Source organism: Artemia franciscana, chromosome 6, assembly GCF_032884065.1.
Source record: "Artemia franciscana chromosome 6, ASM3288406v1, whole genome shotgun sequence".
Taxonomy (NCBI): Eukaryota; Metazoa; Arthropoda; class Branchiopoda; order Anostraca; family Artemiidae; genus Artemia; species Artemia franciscana.
This window is the reverse complement of record NC_088868.1, coordinates 21,025,737-21,049,473: the sequence shown is the minus strand read 5'-3', so window position 1 is coordinate 21,049,473 and position 23,737 is coordinate 21,025,737. Positions and strand designations below refer to the sequence as shown.

The 23,737-nt window shown below is 37.4% G+C and overlaps 1 protein-coding gene across 5 annotated transcripts in view; it reads right to left on the bottom strand.

Moving 5' to 3' along the window:
• LOC136028177 (dicarboxylate carrier SLC25A8-like) overlaps positions 1-23,737 on the bottom strand; it is a 119,016-nt gene that overhangs the window by 74,311 nt on the left and 20,968 nt on the right. For all 5 annotated transcript variants that reach the window (XM_065705878.1, XM_065705877.1, XM_065705876.1 and 2 more), the window contains 3 exons: positions 21,146-21,264; positions 20,032-20,141; positions 19,344-19,553 (listed from right to left, as the gene is read on the bottom strand). In XM_065705878.1, coding sequence (XP_065561950.1) covers positions 19,344-19,553; positions 20,032-20,141; positions 21,146-21,264 — 439 coding nt within the window. The remainder of the gene's footprint in view (positions 1-19,343; positions 19,554-20,031; positions 20,142-21,145; positions 21,265-23,737) is intronic.

Sequence of the window (23,737 nt, the reverse complement as noted above, 5' to 3'; positions counted from 1 at the left end):
CACCATATAATCTGTCAAATGGGGAGCAAGACCAACAAAGCTCCAGCCCAGCGTTCTGCAACTTGAGGAGCCCATCTGACGATCACCACGACAACCTGCAAAAAGGGAGGAAAACAGGTAAATCCCAAACCAAATCGACTCTGTCAAATAACCTTCTACCCGGAAAGGGACTCCCCTGTCCACAGCAAATCAAAACAAATCCAAAATGCATCATCACCACCTCCACCTCAATAAATACTCAAGGTCTAAGTTTAGAGACTCCTGATTCTTCTTCCTGCAATCTGGAAAGAGGGAAAAAGAAAACAGTTTTTAATACGAAGCCAACCCAAACTTACCGCTTTCCAACAATAGCCCTATCGAATGTTCGCTCTCTCAACAACAAGACAGAAGATATGGAAGTTTTCTTAAGGAAACGCAACATTGACGTCATGTGTATGACAGAAACATGGATTTCGTCTTCGGCTTTGGCCATTATCGACGGGTACTCCTGTTACATTTCCCCACGCTGCAGCGCATCAGGTGAGCCTATGACGCACGGTGGCGGTGTCGGTTTCTACTGCAAAGAAAACATGCCTCACAGGATCCTGGATGTCTCAGTGCCAAAGACCCATGACATCGAAGTTTCATGGCTTTGGGCACGACCAAAAGGCCTACCTCGTCAAGTGTCGTCACTGATATATGCCACAGTATATTTCCCTCCAAGAGGACCATACCGGCGACAACTAGTGGAATATCTCCAACAAAGTTGCGACCTCATCAGAACTAAATACCCATATGCTGGAATCTTTCTTTGCGGGGACTTCAACGACCTGAAGCCGAACTGGATCGAGAGCTCTACAGCCCTTCGTCAAATAGTTAATGTAAAAACAAGAGGAGAAAACACCCTCGATTTGATCTTCACTACACTTGGTGATTTCTACTTAGACCCCTCCAAAGTCAACAGTGGAACCTAGTAAACCAACCCAGTTCACTTACCGTCCGCTCACAGAGGAAGGCATAATTGGCTACAGAGAATGGCTCAACTCGGTATGCTGGTTCCGCCTTTTCAAAGACGAAAATGCAAACAGCATGACCGAACTCTTCTATGAGAAAACGTCTCAAGAGTACGAACGATTCTTCCCTGAGAAGAAAGTTACAATTAAGCCACAGAGCAAACCATGGGTTAACCCGAACATAAAAGCTGCAATGAGAGAGCGAGACATGCTTTACAAGACAAAGCCCCATTGTGATGAATATAAACGGAAGAGAAATATAGTAGTGAGACTACTAAAGCAAGCTAGGCGTCTGTATGGACACCAAATATTCGCTAGGTTGTCAGCCAGTGATCCAAGGAAGTTCCACACAACTGTACGGAAGTTAATGGGACAGCAGAAGTCAAAATCCATTCTAAAGGACGAGCAAGGAAAGAATTTAACCGCAGAAATAATTAATGTCCACTTCTCAAAAATTTGCCGCCAACAGCCTCCCCTCAATACTTTACCACAGAATGGTCCGATTGAAACCATCCCTGTCATCACAGTTTCCCAGGTCCAAGAAAAGCTCGAACACCTAGATATTAGGAAAGCCTCTTACCCCGGCGAAATTCCTATAAGGCTGATACACGCATGCTCTTCCTTCCTGGCCACGCCATTGGCTATGATGTATAACCAGTGTCTATTGGAAGGTGTTTTTCCAGATAAGTTTAAAAAGGCATATATCACACCTATTCCGAAGAAAACATCACCGACCTCACCGTCAGACCTTAGGCCGATTTCGAAGACGCCCATCATCTCGAAAGTCTTTGAAGACTTTATTCTACAGTGGCTACTAGCAGAAGTAGAACATAAAATCGACCCTATGCAGTTCGGTTTTCGTCGAGGGCACAGCACAACACATTATCTGGTCAGATTACTTCATGATCTACTAGAGCATCTAGAAATTTCGGAGGCCCTTGCTGATATAATAATTTCTGATTTCGTGAAAGCTTTCGATCTCCTTGACCACGAGACTGTTATCAATGAAGCCCGTGCCCTGGAGGTCTCGCAGTTTCTGCTGTGCATCATCGCAAGTTTCCTTTCTGGTCGTCAACAGTGCGTACAACTTGAAAACGGAGAAGCATCCAACTTCCAAGACATCACATGTGGAGCAGCCCAAGGAAGCAAGCTACGTCCCATCTTATTTGTCATTGTAATCAACCGACTGATGAGACAACATAAATAAAGGTACAAGTTCGCAGACGACTGTTCAATAAGTCTACTACGATTCCTTCCACAAACACACGACCAACTCGAGCCCCTGGTTGCAGAGCTTCAGGATCAAGCTGATCAAGTGAAGCTCCAGCTAAGTGTTGAGAAAAGCTGTGTGTTGACGAACCTACACCTCTCCAAACAAAGAAATCAGTTAAAATACTCGGCATCACATCACACTAAGTGACGATCTTAGGTTCGGAGATCACATCAACCAGATCACAGGAAAAGCAGTTGGTCTTCTAAAATCCTTTGCAAATCTCAAAAGGTTTGGAATGACAGAACAACTCCTTCTTTCGTGCTACAAAACTTATGTAATGCCAATAGTCATGTATGGCTGTCCTGTCTGGCACCCATCGCTCAGAGAGAAAGACAGAAGTCAACTTGAAACAATTCAGACAAGAGCCTGCAAAATAATTCTTGGATCAAATTACAAAGACTACGAAGAAAGCTTGAGCGAACTCAGGCTCCCAACCCTGGATGAAAGGAGGCACGAAACACTGATGAAGTTTGGAGCTGACATCCTGAAGTCCACAACGCACCGAGATATCCTGCCTCGGTTTACTTCAGTGACTCACGCACACAAGACGAGGGTGGCAACTTTTAAAGAGGGAAAAGAACTGTTAGAATGCCCGCCTACACACTCAACGACAAGATTTTTAAACTCCTTCGTTCCATACTTCGTGAAGCACTACAACGACAATATCCTCAAATCGAAGTGATAGCTCATCATGTGTGTTCTTTATGTTGCGTCTTTTTGCGTTTTTCTATTTTCTTTTTTTGTTTGACGATACCCATGTTATTGCATTGTGATAAAGGGAAAGAATAAAGATTATTATTATTATATCACCAATTCATGTTAGATATTACAAAATCTTGTCTTGTACTACCAAAGTCGTGGAGACTATGAGAATCCTTTCGGCCATTACCTGTATTTTGAAAGTTTTTATCAAAATCTAAAATTTTTTTAACAAAATCTTGTCTGTTGTTATTAAATATTATCAGGCATTACAAAAACTGTGTGTGGTATTACCAAAAACTAGTCAATTACTGTCAAAATTCAAAGTGACGACATAAAAATCATGAGTACTATTACCAAATTTAATGCAGTAATATAAAGTCATGGCTTAGCTATAACCAAGATTACTGAAATCTTGCCAAGTATTACTTAAATTGTCTATGATGTTATCAAAATATCGTCTGATATTATGAATCTTTTAATAATAGCTTAATGTAATGCAATCATAATGGTCACAAATTGCAAACGAAATGTCTTCAGCAACATTCAAAACGTGACTGCTATTACCCAAATCTAAAATGATGCTAATTAAATCATGTTACCAATTAACAAAATTTAACTTGATGCTATCAAAATCATATATGCTAGTATCAATACAATCAACATCTCGTCAAACTTTATCAAAACTTCACATGATATTATAAAAGTCTTGCATGATATTATTATATCATGTTCGAATATTACAAAATCTTGTCTTGCATTATCAAACGTCATGTGAGATATTAAAAGAACACTTTCTAGCATCAGTTAGCTTTCTAGCTAACTGATTTTATAGTGTTATGTAAACATCATTCTGATTTTGATTATCATGACACGATTTTGATGCTACAATTTTAGATTTTTACAATAAAAGACTAGATTTTGATATTACCACATAGGATTTTAGTAATTACTGATAATATTTTGATAGTAACATACATGATTTTGCTACAATAATTCTAGATTTTGATAATAATTTGCAAAATTTAGGTAATGACAGAATAGATTCTCATTATATCTCACAAGATTTGGAAAAATCATGAAAAACTTCGATAGTGTCATGTAAGGTTTTGATAATATTTGACAAGATTTTGATGAGCTTGGTAAATGATATGCACCATTTTGATAGCACTATTTTAAGTTTCGTTAAAAAAAACATGATTTTGATAGTATCATATTATTTTGGGTACTAGCAGTCAGGTATTGATTTTTGCTAAGGATATTTAGCTAATAACTTGCAAGACTACGACAATACATTGTAAGATTTTGCTAATAACTTGCATGTTTCTGATGTTCTAGTAGTATCATATTATTTTGGGTACTAGCAGTCAGGTATTGATTTTGCTAAGGATATTTAGCTAATAACTTGCAAGACTACGACAATACATTGTAAGATTTTGATAATAACTTGAAAGATTTAGGAGTCCGAAAGGATTATCATAATATCACACAAGACTTTGATAAAATAAGACAGAACTCTGTAATATTTAACATGATTTGGTAATATCATGCAAGACCTTGACAGTATCATGCAAGGTTTAGATAATATTTATCAAGATTTTTATCATTTTGATAATAGCAGACACAATTTTGAGAGCACTATGTTAAGTTTAGTTTATAGGTAACATGACCTTGATAGTATCATATTAGATTTGAGTAATACCAGTCACGTTCTGTTTGTTACTGTAGATTTTTTGTTAATAACTTCCAAGATTTCGATACAACCATGTGAGATTTTGTTGATAGCTTGCACGATTTTGATATTACCTCTTCAGGTTGTGATATTGCCAAAGGATTCATATTATATTAGTCTAGATTCTGATGGCGAAATGTAAGATGTTTGATAATATTTGGGAAGATTTTGATAATCTTGATTATACCAGAAATGATTTCACACTACTACGTTAAACTTGGTAATAGCAGATACGATTTTGATGTCACCATTTAAGATTTGGATTATAACAGACAGGGTTTGGATAATATCACAGAGGATTTTGATAATGGTTGATAATATTTTGAAAGTAACAGAGATGATTTTGCTAGAATCATTCTAGATTTGGATAATAACTTGCGAGATTTTGTTATTGTCCGAAAATTGATGGGATCGGAACTGTAAAATCTGGGAAGGGGGGCAGACGTGCTGGAGTCGGAACCAGAGATAGAATCGAGGCCAGTGGGATTGGAGTTTGAATCGGTGGAACCGGGGTGGAAGCCAGCCGAATCGGAGCTGGAACCGCTGTTAGCATGGCTCACAGGCAGGGATAGCGGTACTGGATATCACTTTGTTCCTAAAAAATGTGTTAGGAATGATGTGGGGTTCTAGGGGATGTCAAAGGGTCAATCAAAGTGTGGCACAGTGGTGTGAATTGACATGTTATATCATACTGAGAGTGCCTTAAGAAACACGAGCCATTGAATTTAATGTATGATTATAAACAAGAAAATACCTGTAAAAAGGCTTTTCCACTGACGTCATGATAAGGATTGAGCATTATGACGTCATGTATGTATTTTTATGTTCGTATATGACGGCAAAGGCTTTGTATATGACATCATTATAAGTATATAAGAGGGCGTTTCAAAGAGACATTTTAGTATAGATCTTAAAATGACAGAGGAAACAGCCGAGGAAGCTTCTCAAATAGTTAATTGAAAGAAAAATTTCAGTATAAATCCTACCATGGCAGAAGAAACAGCCGAGGAAGCTGTTCAAAGAGTTAATTCTAAAAGGCTTGCGGCTAAAGAACGTAAAACCACGCAGTTAGATGAAAATCAACCTGGACAGCGAGAGTCAAAATGTATCAAAACTGAAAGTGATAGCGATGATGATTGGGTTTGGGATTTTGACTTGGATAAGGTCATCAATGCCTACCAGATTTTAGTTAAAAAAAACAAAGGTTCGGCGATATGTATTTCATATTGACGAAAGACAAGCCAAGGCAAAACAAACCAAATAACTTGAAAGTGATACCGATGATAAAAAAACGACGGTGAAAGGACTATCGTTTCCCAGTTGCAACATCTTTTCCACAAAAATAATAATTTAGTGCTTCTGTTCAAAACAGCAATCGAATTGAAGCCTACTGATACGCAAATATACACGAAGTGGCAATCGTTATTGTCGGTGATCAGTTCTTACCTCTAGATAATATTCTTTATAGGCGAAACAATCAGTTGACAAGAATTGCTTAAACTCATCGATCCTACGATGCCCTACAATATCCGATCATTCTTTGGGATGGAGCCGACGGCTATCACTTTAGTATTAAATTGATAAATCTAGCCATTAACAAAGAAATGGATAAGAAATGCAGCACAATATATATATACTAGCTGTTGGGGTGGCGCTTCGCGCCACCCGAACACCTAGTTGGTGGGGCGCTTCGCGCCCCCCCAAGCCCCGCGCGCGCTTAAGTCGTTACGCGCCATATTAGTTACGCGCCATTGTAGTTGTGTCCCTGTGTCCCACCTGTGAATATAGATAGATTTATATATGTGTTTCAAACTACGTAAAAATTGCGAATATACAACATTCTTGGCTTACCCATTGTCTGTGCATATACAAAGCCGTATGTACTAATAATGACGTCATATGCAAACGCTCTTTTTACAAACAAACAAACATGCATACACACAACTCGTTATTATATAGATAGATAGATAGATAGATACAATACAAATTAACTGCGTAAAACTTGCGAATATACAACATTCTTCGCTGTCCAATTGTCGCTGCAAATAAATAGATTGTCAGGTTTACCGACCCTCGAACATGCAACGTACAATTGTCCATGGGAAAAACAATCAGTATTAAGATCTATACCACATTTTTCTAATGATTGACCTTGAGCTTTGTTAATGGTGATTGCAAATGCTAATCGAATTGGGAATTGCAATCTTTTAAATTGAAAAGGCAGATCCGTTGGAATCGTGGGAATGCGAGGAATAAGAACAGCCTCACCCTCAAAAGGCCCTGTCAAGATTGTGGCCTCTATTAGGTTTTCATTGTTTTTTTTTACGGCAAGTCGCGTGCCATTGCAAAGCTTTGGTGGGTTGATATTTCTTAAAAGTATTATTGGTACGCCTATTTTTACTTGTAGCACGTGTGGTGGAAACCTTGAAAGATCTATGGAATTTAAAAATTCAGATGGATAATTAACCGCTTCATTTGGTAAAGGACTGCCTGGTCTCGAATCTTGGTCAAAACAATATTGTTGATTTCGTGGACGTCTATATTTTTGGGTGCGAGAATCGCTCTTTCACTTAGCCATTTATTATTTTTATAATTTTTTAGAATATTCGGAAATACTTTTTCAATCAATTCATTTTTGGACGTCACTAAATTACAGAAATCAGCAGGTAGTTGTATACGTCCTGAAATTGAGGCTACTGGGAGCTTTCCGTTTCCAATTGCCAGCAATTGATCTGAAAATGTTTGACCAGAGTCATCGTTTTGCAATCGGACACGCATATTTGTAGTTAATTTTAATATTTTTACGTGTGCCCATAAATTAGAATTTTTCAGGCAAGCATTCATTTCGTCTGCAGGAGTTGATCTAGGTATTATAGGTAATGTTTGCCTAAAATCTCCCGCAAGCAATATTAATGTGCTGCCAAAGGGTTTCGAATTCCCTCTTAAATCTTTCAAGCATTGATCAAGAGCCTCGAGCGATTTTTGTGTGCCATTGTGCACTCATCCCAAATAATAAGTTTGCATTGCTGCAATACTTTACCCATCCCAGATGATTTGGAAATATTGCACGTGGGAGTTTCTGTAGAATGCAAATTCAGAGGCAATTTCAAAGCGGAATGAGCAGTTCTTCCACCAGGCAGCAATGTTGCGGCTATTCCGGACGACGCAATTGCCAACGTTATATCATTTTTTGATCGAATTGATAACAGAATCAGTTTTATCACAAACATTTTACCAGTACCTCCTGGCGCATCCAAAAAGAAAATTTCTCCAACGTTGTTATCGACACAATGCATTTTCGTATCATAAATGTCTTTTTGTTCCGACGTTAACTTGGAAATGTTATTTTGTACATACGACAATAGATCACTCGTACTGTAACTTTGTTCACGATCCAATTCTACACATGTCGAAACAGCAGCGATACGGTTAGGTGAAGGCATTCCCAAATCCTGAAGAGGTTTGTTTGCCATACGTACGCACAAATCTTCTATAATATTAATTTAATATTAAAGTGATAGCCGTCGGCTCCATCCCAAAAAATGATAGGATATTGTAGGGCATCGTAGCATCGATGAGTTTCAGAAATTCTTAACAACTGAGCGTTTCGCTTATGAAGAATAATATCTCGAGGTAAAACTGATCACCGACCATAACGATTGCCACTTCGTCGATAGTTGGAGCATTGTATCTACGCACATGTTGGCCAGGAGGCGTTTTGTCAGCGGAAATAACAATTTTATGCGTATCAGTAGGCATCAAATCGATGGCTGTTTTGAACAGACGCACAAAATTATTATTTTTGTGGAAAAGATGTTGCAATTGGGAAACGATTGTCCTTTCAACGTTGGGAGAAATTTCGCAACGTGCATTCAATTCAGAATTTCTATCACTGATGAAGTACAATTGTAAAAATTTATGATTCTCGCCTGAGAATGGTAGAAGGGACCCTGCTCTATGATAAATTTGCCCTTTTACTTTGAAAGTAGACATAAATTGATCTGGATTTCCGATTTGGGCTCCAAACGACGTCATTTGGAAACATGAGTTGTATTTTCTGATTTTTGACAAAAAACGCTTAGATTCTGACGTAGTTCCAGTAAGGAAAGTCTTCAATGGCTCTGGTGGTGCAGCCAATAGAGGAAGTTTAACTTTTCCTGAGGCGCAACACATTCCCATTGTTTCACCATTGAATTTCAAGGCCTTGCAATAGGGACAAATTTTAGACATTGTCCCGATTTGAACACATCTACTCAATCTATAATCATCGACTGGGCTGTACCTGAATGCCAGGCGATAACTTTCAGGTTGCTCTGATTCCTCGGCACGCTTTCTTTTCTTACTTTCTCTATCAGCAGCAAGCCTGATTTCTTGCTGTTCTTGTGATTTCTCGGCACGCTTTCTTTTCTTATTTTCTCTCTCAGCAGCAAGCCTGATTTCTTGCTGTTCTTATGATTCCTCGGCACGCCTTCTTTTTTCACTTTCTCTTTTAGCAGCAAGTCTGCTTTCGCGTTGCTCTGGTAGTTCCTTGGCACACTTTCTGTTCTTTCTTTCTCTATCAGCCTCAAGCCTGTTTCCTTGCTGTTCTTTTGATTCCTCGGCACGCTTTCTGTTCTTTCTTCCTCTATCAGCCTCAAGCCTGTTTCCTTGCTGTTCTTTTGATTCCTCGGCACGCTTTCTTTTCTGACTTTCTCTATCAGCAGCAAGTTTTTTGGCATAGACTCTTTGAGCATCTTCATCGGCTTTTGCCATTGTAAGTTCATCAGTCATTTTAAACTTAAACATTAATAGATTTCTACGTGAACATATATGTCTTAAATATCTTTAATGACGTCACCGTTATAGCAAAAATGACGACAACTAACTTCATGATTAGATATCTTTAATGACGTCACCGTCAAAGCAAAAATGACGACAACTAACTTCATGACGTCAGTCGACACAGAAACATGACGTCACCTGACAGACAGACACACAGACAGACAACTTATTTATATATATATATATATCTACTAGCTGTTGGGGTGGCGCTTCGCGCCACCCCAACACCTAGTTGGTTGGGCGCTTCGCGCCCCCCCAAGCCCCCCCAAGCGCGTAAGTCGTTACGCGCCATATTAGTTACGCGCCATTGTAGTTGTGTCCCTGTGTCCCACCTGTGAATATAGATAGATTTATATATGTGTTTCAAACTACATAAAAATTGCGAATATACAACATTCTTGGCTTTCCCATTGTCTGTCCATATACAAAGCCGTATGTACTAATAATGACGTCATATGCAAACGCTCTTTTTACAAACAAACAAACATGCATACACACAACTCGTTTTTATATAGATAGATAGATAGATAGATACAATACAAATTAACTACGTAAAACTTGTGAATATACAACAGTCTTCGCCGTCCCATTGTCTGTGCGTATAAATAGATTGTCAGGTTTACCGACCCTCAAAGATGCAACATACAATTGTACATTGGTAAAGCAATCTGTATTAAGATCTATATCGCATTTATCTAGTGATTACCCTTGAGCTTTGTTGATGGTGGTTGCAAATGCTAATCGAATTGGGAATTGCAATATTTTAAATTGAAAAAGCAGATCCGTTGGAATCATGGGAATGCGAGGAATAAGAACAGCCTCACCCTCATAAGGCCCTGTCAAGATTGTGGCCTCTATTAGGTTTTCCATTGTTTTTTTTACGGCAAGTCGCGTGCCATTGCAAAGCTTTGGTGGGTTGATATTTCTTAAAAGTATTATTGGTACGCCTATTTTTAGTTGTAGCAGGTGTGGTGGACACCCTGAAGGATCTATGGAATTTAAAAATTCAGATGGATAATTAACCGCTTCATTTGGTTCCGAAATACAAATTAACTGCGTAAAACTTGCGAATATACAACATTCTTCGCTGTCCAATTCTCGCTGCATATAAATAGATTGTCAGGTTTACCGACCCTCGAACATGCAACGTACAATTGTCCATGGGAAAAACAATCAGTATTAAGATCAATACCACATTTTTCTAATGATTGACCTTGAGCTTTGTTAATGGTGATTGCAAATGCTAATCGAATTGGGAATTGCAATCTTTTAAATTGAAAAGGCAGATCTGTTGGAATCATGGGAATGCGAGGAATAAGAACAGCCTCACCCTCAAAAGGCCCTGTCAGGATTGTGGCCTCTATTAGGTTTTCCATTGTTTTTTTTACGGCAAGTCGAGTGCCATTGCAAAGCTTTGGTGGGTTTATATTTCTTAAAAGTATTATTGGTACGCCTATTTTTAGTTGTAGCACGTGTGGTGGAAACCCTGAAAGATCTATGGAATTTAAAAATTCAGATGGATAATTAACCGCTTCATTTGGTTCCAAAACTGTGTCGACTGACTTGTAAAGGACTGCCTGGTCTTGAATCTTGGTCAAAACAATATTGTTGATTTCGTGGACGTCTATATTTTTGGGTGCGAGAATCGCTCTTTCACTTAGCCATTTATTATTTTTATAATTTTTTAGAATATTCGGAAATACTTTTTCAATCAATTCATTTTTGGACGTCACTAAATTACAGAAATCAGCAGGTAGTTGTATACGTCCTGAAATTGAGTCTACTGGGAGCTTTCCGTTTCCCATTGCCAGCAATTGATCTGAAAATGTTTGACCAGAGTCATCGTTTTGCAATCGGACACGCATATTTGTAGTTAATTTTAATGTTTTTACGTGTGCCCATAAATTAGAATTTTTCAGGCAAGCATTCATTTCGTCTGCAGGAGTTGATCTAGGTATTATAGGTAATGTTTGCCTGAAATCTCCCGCAAGCAATATTAAGGTGCTGCCAAAGGGTTTCGACTTCCCTCGCAAATCTTTCAAGCATTGATCCAGAGCCTCGAGCGATTTTTTGTGTGCCATTGTGCACTCATCCCAAATAATAAGTTTGCATTGCTGCAATACTTTACCCATCCCAGATGATTTGGAAATATTGCACGTGGGAGTTTCTGTAGAATGCAAGTTCAAAGGCAATTTCAAAGCGGAATGAGCAGTTCTTCCACCAGGCAGCAATGTTGCGGCTATTCCGGACGACGCAATTGCCAACGCTATATCATTTTTAGATCGAATTGATGCCAGAATCAGTTTTATCACAAACGTTTTACCAGTACCTCCTGGCGCATCCAAAAAGAAAATTTCTCCAACGTTGTTATCGACACAATGCATTATCGTATCATAAATGTCTTTTTGTTCCGACGTTAACTTGGAAATGTTATTTTGTACATACGACAATAGATCACTCGTACAACTTTGTTCACGATCCAATTCTACACATGTCGAAACAGCAGCGATACGGTTAGGTGAAGGCATTCCCAAATCCTGAAGAGGTTTGTTTGCCATACTTATGCACAAATCTTCTATAACAACTAAAGTGTAGTTATAAATTTCTGATGTAAAATCAAAAGTCATGTCTGACGTCTCTAACTGTTTTCGATGAAGTATATCTTCGGACATTTTTGACTTATATTTTTCCCATAAATCTGTAGGAGCTGATGGAGAGCAAGTTGTTAAAATGATGCAAAACAATGCACGAATTTGACTTGGGGTTGACGTTTCGCACGCGTCATTGATGCAGTTATCCCAGTGTTGGTCATTCTCCAATAAATTCAGAGCTTGGCATGCACTACGGTAAGTGTCATGTATAGTACCATTTACAGTCCTCAAATACTCAAAGGATGTCGGACCGGGTACATTCACCAAAAGCAGGCGTAGAAAGAAGTATTCATGTTGATTGGGGTGAACGGTGTAGAGTCTTCCTATCGTGGTATCTTTGAAGATGGTAGGTTGGCCGTCGACTGACTTACCCTGTTTTCGACGTTCAAATACTTTATTTTTAGTATTCCACGTGTAATACGAAGGCACTTCAGTATACAGCAGTTTTTTTGCAAAAGAATCATTTTTGCAAAGCGAAAAAAAAGCTGTTAATGCTGTATCCGGTGGATTCAGGACTCTTTGTTGCACGTTGGTTTCCGTGAAATAAACACGTTGACCATTCTGTAAATGTACCGCTAAGTGAACAACAGCTGGACTACGTTCATGTATCGGAAATGAAAGAATTCACCAAACAGCTTCATTACTGCTTATGTATCTTCCAGCCTGATATTCTACGATTTCATCGAAATCTTTGATTTCGGACTGCAAGCCAAAAATTGCCATGTCACTGCCTTTGTTGACGTATTTACATATGTATTTGATTGCCTTTACGGAGTTACAGTATTCAACGTTTATGTGTGCATTAAATGTTTTTGATAATAATGGGGAATATGGAACAACCCACTGGTTATCTACTTCGATGGTGGTACCGTTACGCTTCTTTATTATTGCTGTTTTACCGCCATCTTCAGTAGATCTTCTTCTATATTGTGGGTAACCATCATTGCCAGTAATTGTTTTGGGTACTAAAAGTCGAGGATATTGCTTTGTGCATCTTCCTTTGGCCATGCATGGTGAATTTTCGTTCAGTGCACCGCAAGGTCCATGTATCATATTTTTTACAATAATATCATGTAACCCCTTATCGACATTTTTATCAGGTATTTCAGCGGAAATCACATCATCAATTTCGTTTGAAGTAATTTTTTTATGTAGCCAGATTAGTATATGTGCGTGTGGCAAACCTCGTTTTTGCCATTCCACTGAGTACATCCAGCATCGCACTGACCCAAACACTTCATGTTTTACAAGGTAGTTTATCAGTGATTTCAACTTTTGCCGGAAGACACGTGCCGTAATGTCATGCCTATGAACCGCCGATTGTCCTTGAAGTAAAAGCTGCAGTATCTCGTCCCAAGATTGATTACATGTAAATGTAATAAATAAATCTGGACGACCATAGAGACGAACATACGCAATAGCATCTTGAGCATATTCATGCATATGACGGGGACTGCCAGCATATGACGAAGGTAAAATTGTTAATCTTCCAACGTTTGTGGTATTACCGTCATTTATAACTTCATCTCGCAAATGAATGTATTGTTCAGAGCGGAGCTTGGTCTGATTCAGGCGGATATATAGCAAACGTTCTGATTCAATTTTAGCATACATATCCACGACAAATTGGTGAAACAATTCACGGCATTTTAAAATATAATTTTCTTCATCCTGCCGAATCATTAGTCTATAGGAATAATAATGCATTGCACTGCATTTCTTATTCATTTCTTTGTTAGTGGCTGGATTCATCAATTTAATATTAAAGTGATAGCCGTCGGCTCCATCCCAAAAAATGATAGGATATTGTAGGGCATCGTAGCATCGATGAGTTTCAGCAATTCTTAACAACTGAGCGTTTCGCTTATGTAGAATAATATCTCGAGGTAAAAACTGATCACCGACCATAACGATTGCCACTTCGTCGATAGTCGGAGCATTGTATCTACGCACATGTTGGCCAGGAGGCGTTTTGTCAGCGGAAATAATAATTTTATGAGTATCAGTAGGCATCAAATCGATGGCTGTTTTGAACAGACGCACTAAATTATTATTTTCGTGGAAAAGATGTTGCAATTGGGAAACGATTGTCCTTTCAACGTTGGGAGAAATTTCGCAACGTGCATTCAATTCAGAATTTCTATCACTGATGAAGTACAATTGTAAAAATTTATGATTCTCGCCTGAGAATGGTAGAAGGGACCCTGCTTTATGATAAATTTGCCCTTTTACTTTGAAAGTAGACATAAATTGATCTGGATTTTCGATTTGGGCTCCAAACGACGTCATTTGGAAACATGAGTTGTATTGTCTGATTTTTGACAAAAAACGCTTAGATTCTGACGTAGTTCCAGTAAGGAAAGTCTTCAATGGCTCTGGTGGTGCAGCCAATAGAGGAAGTTTAACTTTTCCTGAGGCGCAACACATTCCCATTGTTTCACCATTGAATTTCAAGGCCTTGCAATAGGGACAAATTTTAGACATTGTCCCGATTTGAACACATCTACTCAAGCTATAATCATCGACTGGGTTGTACCTGAATGCCAGGCGATAACTTTCAGATTGCTCTGATTCCTCGGCACGCTTTCTTTTCTTACTTTCTCTATCAGCAGCAAGCCTGTTTCCCTGCTGGTCTTTTGATTCCTCGGCACGCCTTCTTTTTTCACTTTCTCTTTTAGCAGCAAGTCTGCTTCTGCGTTGCTCTGGTAGTTCCTCGGCATGCATTCTGTTCTTTCTTTCTCTATCAGCAGCAAGCCTGTTTCCCTGCTGGTCTTTTGATTCCTTGGCACGCCTTCTTTTTTCACTTTCTCTTTTAGCAGCAAGTCTGCTTCTGCGTTGCTCTGGTAGTTCCTCGGCATGCTTTCTGTTCTTTCTTTCTCTATCAGCCTCAAGCCTGTTTCCCTGCTGGTCTTTTGATTCCTCGGCACGCCTTCTTTTTTCACTTTCTCTTTTAGCAGCAAGTCTGCTTCTGCGTTGCTCTGGTAGTTCCTCGGCATGCTTTCTGTTCTTTCTTTCTCTATCAGCCTCAAGCCTGTTTCCCTGCTGGTCTTTTGATTCCTCGGCACGCCTTCTTTTTTCACTTTCTCTTTTAGCAGCAAGTCTGCTTTTGCGTTGCTCTGGTAGTTCCTCGGCACGCTTTCTTTTCTGACTTTCTCTATCAGCAGCAAGTTTTTTGGCATAGACTCTTTGAGCATCTTCATCAGTCATTGTAAACTTAAACATTAATAGATTTCTACGCGAACATATGTCTTATATAACTTGAATGACGTCACCTTCAAAGCAAAAATGACGGCAACTAATTTCATGACGTCAGCCGAAACATGACGTCACCTGATCCACAGATCCACAGATCCACAGACAACTTATTTTTATATATATAGAAGATATATAATCACTGGTTGGACACAGGGACACAACTACAATGGCGCGTAAGTGATATGGTGCGTAACGACTTACGCGCGCGGGGGGTTAGGGGGCGCGAAGCGCCCCCAACAGCTAATCGCACCACACCAACAGCTAGTACAATATAATATAATATAAGAAAATATCTTAGGAATAACAGGGGTACTAAAGGATGCTAAAAACAGTGTGGCACGGTGATGTGATTTGACAAGGTAAATCAAGTTGAGGATTGACATGTGACAAAGATGAACCAATGGATTGAATACACGATTTTAACAAAACAGAATATCTCGAAAATGAACCTAGGAATGACGAAGGGGTGACGGAGGCTGTTCACAATATGGTAGAGTGGCGTGAAATGATATGGTTTATCGCAGAGGTTTGGCTTGCAAACACAAGAACCAGAAAATATTCTTCAAATGTGAGCTTGTCAACCGGGGTATATAGTCTTGTCAGAAAAAATACGAGGTATTTTCATTTAAAATTCCTCAAAATGTCTTAAAGTGGTTTAAATTCAACCCCCCTCTGGAATTTGTTGGTAGGATTCCCGCCTTTCTTTAATCCTTGGTTCTTTTTGCTTATAAATTTCATCCATTATAAGCTTTTTTACGTTTCATTTTTTCCATTTTTGAGTTCGAATTGCTTTTTGCTCTGTTTTAATAATGCTTTTAAATTTGCCTTTATTAGTAAAAATTTGTATGTAAATATAAACTTGTATCCTTTAGATCTATCGATCCAGGACAAAACTTTGATAGGTATTCGTTCACGCAATTTAATCATCTTTTAGCCCATTTACATTGGTACGTTCGTTCAAAATTTGCCTCCAAAATTTGTTAAATTCTGCGTAGTGACGAGAGAAAGAAAGACTTTCGATCATGTATGAAGGTGTACCATATTCTAGCCCTAATAATATTCTCGCTCTTATTTCATCTTTGCTAGCATATTCAAGTCCTAATAGAGTAAAAGGCACTACTACTAAAATGTGCGCTAAGATCAAGCCTCCAATATTGTCTGATAACGCTATGAAAACATTGCTTAACATGCAGGTGCACACCAAATGTATGAAATTTCAATTAATAGATTTTCCCATCTGCGTGTCATTATTACAGCCATTTTGGAACACGCAATCCATTTAATTATTCTAGTATGCTTCAACAAGGGACTTTCCTAGTGTGCAATAGGTTATCATGTAGAATGTATTAGCTGAATCACAATATTAGAAAGACTTCCATGGTCCAACTGGTTATCACTCCATTCCATTGAGGGGAACACCTTTTGAGCCCTAACGTGGACAAAAAATCTTTGGAATATAAAGGTTCTCTGAAAAAAACGTATGGACATAAAATGAAATCTCTAAACGAAAAAAATGCCTTGGAGTAAAATTTATCTCTATCAGTATTATGTAATATCCCTCGTTTACATCGTTATTACGTAGAACCCCACGTCTGCATCGTTATTACGTGACACCCTCGTGCGTGTCCTTCTCAGTTACAATCGGGAATTCCCCGCAGCAAGTCCAAGCGATCTCTAGCAAGTCCTATTACGTAACCGGCAAAAGTAAACAAAACCTATTACGTAAGAAGCACCTGCTGAATGAAAATGCTCACTAGGGCCCCCAGCGGATCTGTATGCTAGGGTCCTCGGTGGAGTTTGCTGCTAGGGCCCAAGTGGAATCGGATGCTAAGGCCCTCTGGTTGTTAGGTTAGGGTGGGCCGTTGGAATGGTTGCTAGTGTCCTGTTCCAATTGCCCGCTACGGCCCCCGGTTGCATTGGTTGCTAGGACCCCCAATTGAAATCGGATGCTAGGGCCCCGGTGGTTGGGTGAGGTTAGAGAGCCCGTTGGGATTGAACGCTAGGTTTCCCCAGTGGAATTGGTTGCTACGGGGCTCCGCTGGAATTGAATGCTAGAACGCAGTGGAATTGCTCGCTAGGGTCCGGCATCTTGAAGGTTCCCTGCTAGTGAGGCCCTAAAGGTTTTCTACTGACTCTCGTAGTTTTTTTAAACACTCAAAGAAATCTAGATTTGGCGGGGTCTCGTAGGTTTTTAAATAACAGACGCCTGCTTTCATTAGAAAACATTCTCTCTGGTGTAACAAACATCTGCGTCTTACCCTGATGGAATCCCTGTTAAACATTTTTTGTCATCTCAAGTCATTAAAGAAAGAAAAAAAGTAGTGGCTATGGGCCACTTTAAAGTGCCTACGGCTCATATCAACGGAAATTAAAATTTCTGGCGTCCCTTTTATTTGACCAAAAAGATCGAATGGCTACTAACCCCCCTCCCACGTCTCTCTTTTCCCCAAAGATTGCTCGATCAAAAGTTTAGATAAGCATTTTATTTTGCATAGTTGAAAGGTTCCAAAACTATACCTGTGGATTTAACATAACCCGAGTAGCCCCTGAGGATAGGTCTGAGGATGAAAGTATGTTAAGGATAAATTGTCAAGGATAATAAGGATAATGTAAGATCTATAAAAACCATTTTCATAACCACAAAGACAAATAACGGTTGAGAGAATGCATTGGACTTGTATAACTTGAGCTATATATTTGCACATTAATGGGGTGGCGGTAAGATTAGGTTACTTTACCCGCACACCCCCGAATTTGCAAATATACAGCCCAAATTATATTATTATATACATTGAAGTATTATATTTTCATCATATTTTTGCATATTTCATTAGGATTAATATAACTTTACTTCTTCAGCGTGTTCTTTATAATTAACAAGTACCTCTTTTCTATTAGAGAAGCAACAAGGCCAATACTCATCGAAATTTTTGAAGGGTGGAACACATTTTTCCATAAAAATATAAAAAGACCATTTTCAAGATTGTCTCTGGTGTCCCATCAATTATACTAGCTTAAATAAAGTAAAAAGAACATAGTTTCTATTTTTTGGTGGGATAAAAACTGGGGTTTTTGAACGACAAGGAAAAAATTTTAAGCAAAAACAAATATTTTGATTAGATCAACGAGAACCACTTTTCAGCAATCGGGGTATAAGCCAAGGGTACAATTCGGGAGGAAGCTAGGATTTTTTTCGATTCTCTGCATAAACATGCAAAAAGACATTTTTCAACTTTTCTAGGGTAATTTTCGCTTAAAAAACTATACAAAACGTCAATCTAAAGGCAGTTTTCCGCATCTAGAGTGGCGGGGGGTAATTTTGCTTCCTTCCTTTAGTTGTGCCTGTATAGAACATGGTAGAAAAACAAAACAAATACTAATGTCATTTTTACAGAGTATTATAATTCTAGTGATTTCTAGGCAATAATTTATTGATTTACTAGCTAATGTAATGTTTTTTGTTTTTTTTTTAAATCTAGGGATTTTTTTAGCGGGTGTTAACTCTGGTTCTTTGTTATGTTTATTCTTTCAGATATTTCGTCCACGAGACCGTGAAACCATTAAGGACCCTGGCTTTCCCTATACCCTTCTTTAGTAGGCTGCAACCACATTAGGAACTAGGTTTTGAATTTTATTTTTCTTAGCTGGAATCAAACAGTTTATGGTAACCAGATTTGATTAAGAGCTGACTTGGCCAGAGGGCGTTCCTACTCAGTACTTGCCCGAATTTGAGCAGTCTGATCAAAACCTAACTCAAATTCCTAACAATAAATTTGGTTGCTTGCTCATAGGACTTTATTGTGATTAATTAAAATGACTGTAAGTTCAAGGGTTCAAATAAAGATTTTGGCTCCAACCGTATGTTGATGACAAACTAGTAGTATAACTTTGTTTAATGAAAGGCTAGAATAATTACCTACCCCTCCATAATCCTAGAAATCCTTCATTCTTAGCAATGCCTTTGTATGCATCATGTGTAGAATATTTGGAGCCTCCGTTTGCATATGCTGCCTGGAAACGGACTTTGACCACTTCCGTTGGCTGAGCAACTAATACTGCAAAGACACCAGTAGACAAAGCAGCGCATGCTTTTATAGGTATGCTAACATCATCTGATGAGCCGGTATCGCCTGAAATCAAAATTTAAAAAATGATTACAAAAACAATTTGCTGCAAGTAATGTTAGGTTAACATTTGTCACATAATATGTCATTTATATTTTTCGTGGTTAAAATAAACATAATTCATGGTTAAAATAAAAGTTCTCATAAGAGCTTCTTTGTGTGACGAACCCGAAACACTAATCTTTTTGTCAGAAAAATTAATCAATTAAAACAACAACTCATATAATTCGTTTAATAAGAAGCTAAGATCTAAAAAGAAGTGTCATACTATTTGGGGAGCAGTTTAAAACTATTTTCAAGAGTAAAAAAAAAACAAAAAAAAAACTATAAGATAATACAAATCTGACACGCGTGTTTTTTATTCAGGCAATTGTCATGTAAGCACTTATGCTAAGCTCTGATAAGGAACAGGGACATGTCTTTCACACATAATACGCTTGTGTAACTAAGAAAAAATTACAAACTTTGACATCAAAGAAATTACCATAAAACCAAGATTGGTAGAGAGTTTTGATAGAATCATAGCAGCCAATACGGATCGATGCAAATAGTGCTTGTCGCTGAAGTCCTGCTGTTAAACCACTATATAAACTCCTAAAAAGAAAAAAAGGAAAATAAACAACAAAATACTAAAACTAGTTAAGTCCAAAGCTGAATTTCAACTTTACACAAAATACTGAAGGAAGATTTTACCATTTTACAAGATAAATCAAGCCATAATTCTGTTGGTGGCCGGCGTATATAAGAAAATACTCAGCCCCATAAAATACCCCTAGAATATATCCTCAGGAATTCCCCTCACAGAAAATAGCCCCGTAAAATACTCCAATCGGAAAATAGCCCCAGCAGAAAATACCCCAGCGCAAAAAATTATCCCTCAGAAAATACCACCCTTAGGTGGTTGGTTGGTCTCTAATCGGTTTGAACTTAATTAGAGGACTAAAACTTTCAATTTCTAATCTAATGAGCGAACTCTGTCGCTCATGATTGTCTGCGACCATGATGTACAGATGGGGATGAGGAAGGGGCAGTCCTCAGTAATATCCATTAGATTGGTTTGAGCAGAGCCCTACCCCTTTGATTCCCGGTACCAGCACTTTTTTGAGACTACACAGAACAGGGATTACCCAAATGCTGCCATCTGCATAAATAATTTCATCTATTTATCTTTTTGGTTCAAAAATCATATGATGTTGAATTTTGTCCATGGAAAACAGAGCCTTTTAATTTTTTTTCGTATTTCAAAGATCTTAAATTCTTTTGAAAAATTTTTAACCGGCTTATTTTTATCGTGATGGTTTCAAAGACTCAGTTCTTATTCCAGTAACATACATTTTAAATTTTTTACCAAACTAATTTCTTTTCCTTTATTTTTATCTTAGAAATTATCTTTTCAAGACTTGTTCAATTGATATTCGTGTTTTTTCACTTTATGTCCAAGAGAAATGAAAGCAGTAAAAGTAAAACGAAGGAACCTTAGCACGCCAAATCATTCTACCAAATATGTGCTTGTTAAATTTATCCTTCAACATAATTTAATTGAATAAATTTATCAATCTTGCTTAATTTTCAAGCATAAATAAGCAGACAATACTAACTTAAAACCTTCTTCTCTAGCAACGGTCATAATTGTACCCATGGTTCCTTTGTATCGTGGGCCTGGAGCTCCTAGGGTCCCACTACCCGTGGGAGCAAGACTGGGAGAGGTATAAGCCACCTATAAGGAATAAAAAAATATAGTTACTTTAGTCTAATTATTAAGCAATTGTTTGAAGTGATTTAGACTAGTACTTTCACTTTTAGATTAAAATACAAGATACCCACGAGGGATATTGAAATAAAAATAGTTTCTTTAAAAAAGGGACATAGAAGCCAAACAAAAATTGTGCCCTAATCTAGGATACAGAAATGAAATCTGACCTTTCCATATGGTTGTATCGGAACCATCCCTCCTAAAAAAAATCTTTAGTTTCGAAAATGCATGTGATTTTCTATATAATTTTGCATTTTATGCCATCTCTTATTATTCTCACTTTCCCTCGTTTAGTGTGACGGATTGTGGTAACGGTTAGTTTCAGTTAGTACAGTTACATAGCATTTTCGATAGTTTAGATAACATTGATATAATTACTACACTTAAACCAATAGTTTTTGGCTTTTTTTTTATAAAAATATGTTTGGATGGTAAATGAGGCTAACTGGCAGGAAGGGATGGGTTTTGGTATCGTAAGAAGCGTTAAGCTTGTTAGAAACGAATTTATAGGAATGTTTTTATAAGAAGTATTTGAGTGTGGCTTGAACAAGGAGTATCTGAGTAATAGACAACAGAGCAATAAAAGAAATGTAAGGAACTAGAAAAAGCATTGATATATGCATTAAGGAGGTATGAAGTGGAATCCATGGATAAAACTACTGAAGATCTGGCAGATACAGCTAGATGGCATAACTAAAAAAAATAAATATTGCATTAGCATGTTGAAAAAATGAGACGGAGTAGCCAATCTGAACTCCTTCCAGTTGAAGACAAAGACGGAGCCTTAACTAGTGGTAAAAAAAGTGTTCAAAAGATTTGATTGCAGCATTTCAGGAATTTTTGAAACCGTGAAAAAGTTAAAAAAAACGAAATAAAAAATATAAAAGTTTTGAAAGAGAAACAAATCTGCTTTTACGAAGGAGTATTGGAGACAGAACTAACAGGATTGAAAAAGTCTCGGTGCGGGTACAGATTACTTGAAGATTATGTAATTAAAGATGTAAGATTGTATTAAGTATAGATTACTGAAGATTATGAAAATTATTTTGAAAACGGAAAGTAGATAGCAATTTTACAAAAAACTTCTATTTACTGTTAAAATGATAGAAGCGAGTGTGGTAATTTATTAGCTTGGTTTCTCTAGGAAAAAACTACTTAGTATGATGATACATTTTAGAGTTACAAATACTGTAATTAATGCTGTAACAGAAGAAGAGGGTGGTTTAAGGAAGGGGAGACGAAGCTTCAATACGATTTGCATTCCGGATTGCGTAGGGATACGTATCTTGGCAACTTTGTAATGCCATTATTGGAGCAATTAACTTTTATTTGACTCATATATTAGCATTAATTGAATGACTAGTTGCTTCAAAAACACTTAAACGTTCAGCCAGCTTATTCTGAACTGTGATATAATAGGTTCCATGTCAACGAACATTGGATCTTTGTGTGACTGATTATTCATCAATCTTCAATTATTTTTATTATATTTTTATTTTATTATTTTTATTATATTATTTTTATTATTTTATTTCAATCAATCTCTGATTGATTGAATGGTTTGCATAACTATGTTATTTTTAATACAGGCAATAAGATTATCTGATTCATATGTCAACTATTTTTTATATCTAAGGATGAAACTTTCTGCGAAGCTAACCCTCGAGACAAATATTATATCTGTTCAGTACTCAGCATTGTTTTTAACTTTAACAAATTGGGATCCCCTTGCCCCATTCATTTTTTATATCTTATGATTAGAAAAACCGAATGGAATGACCATAGTTTTTAGCTTTTAAAATCAAGGATTCCCCCTTGGTAAAAAAAGGGTTATAGATAATATGAAAAGCCAATAATTAATATCCATGCATAGAATAGATTTATCGAGAAAGAAACTTGGGGGTGTGAAGGAGAGTGGAAGTCAAAATATAGTAATTTAAGAGTGGCATTTCAACCTCTTGAGTCCATAACTAAATCCTTCGAGAAGTCTCCAAAGATAGCCCCAAAGGCAAACCTTTACTATCGATTCTGAACATTTCCAGTTTCCCTCATCAATTGCATCCTCCTCCTAAGCCAAATTAAAAAAAAACATTTTCTGAACAGTATGTTTGAAATTAAATCTTTCTGATTTGTATTTAAAACTATAAATCTAACGAAGTTTTATCTTTTTTACTTCAGGCTCAATTTATTTATTTTTTTAAATATTATCTTTAGAATTGGATTTTTTGTTTGTTTGGAATTATGGAATTATAAATCAATAAATTTCATGATATTTTTTCTTTTGCTTATTTTTTTTCAAGGCTTGTTTTTTTAGACTTTAGGACTTCTTTTAAGACTTTTTTTTAGTTTTTTAGATTATTTTTAAATAATTTAATTCTTAATTCTTAATAACTTCAATACTTAAATTTCTTAAGGACAGACATTTTGAGAACTTAGA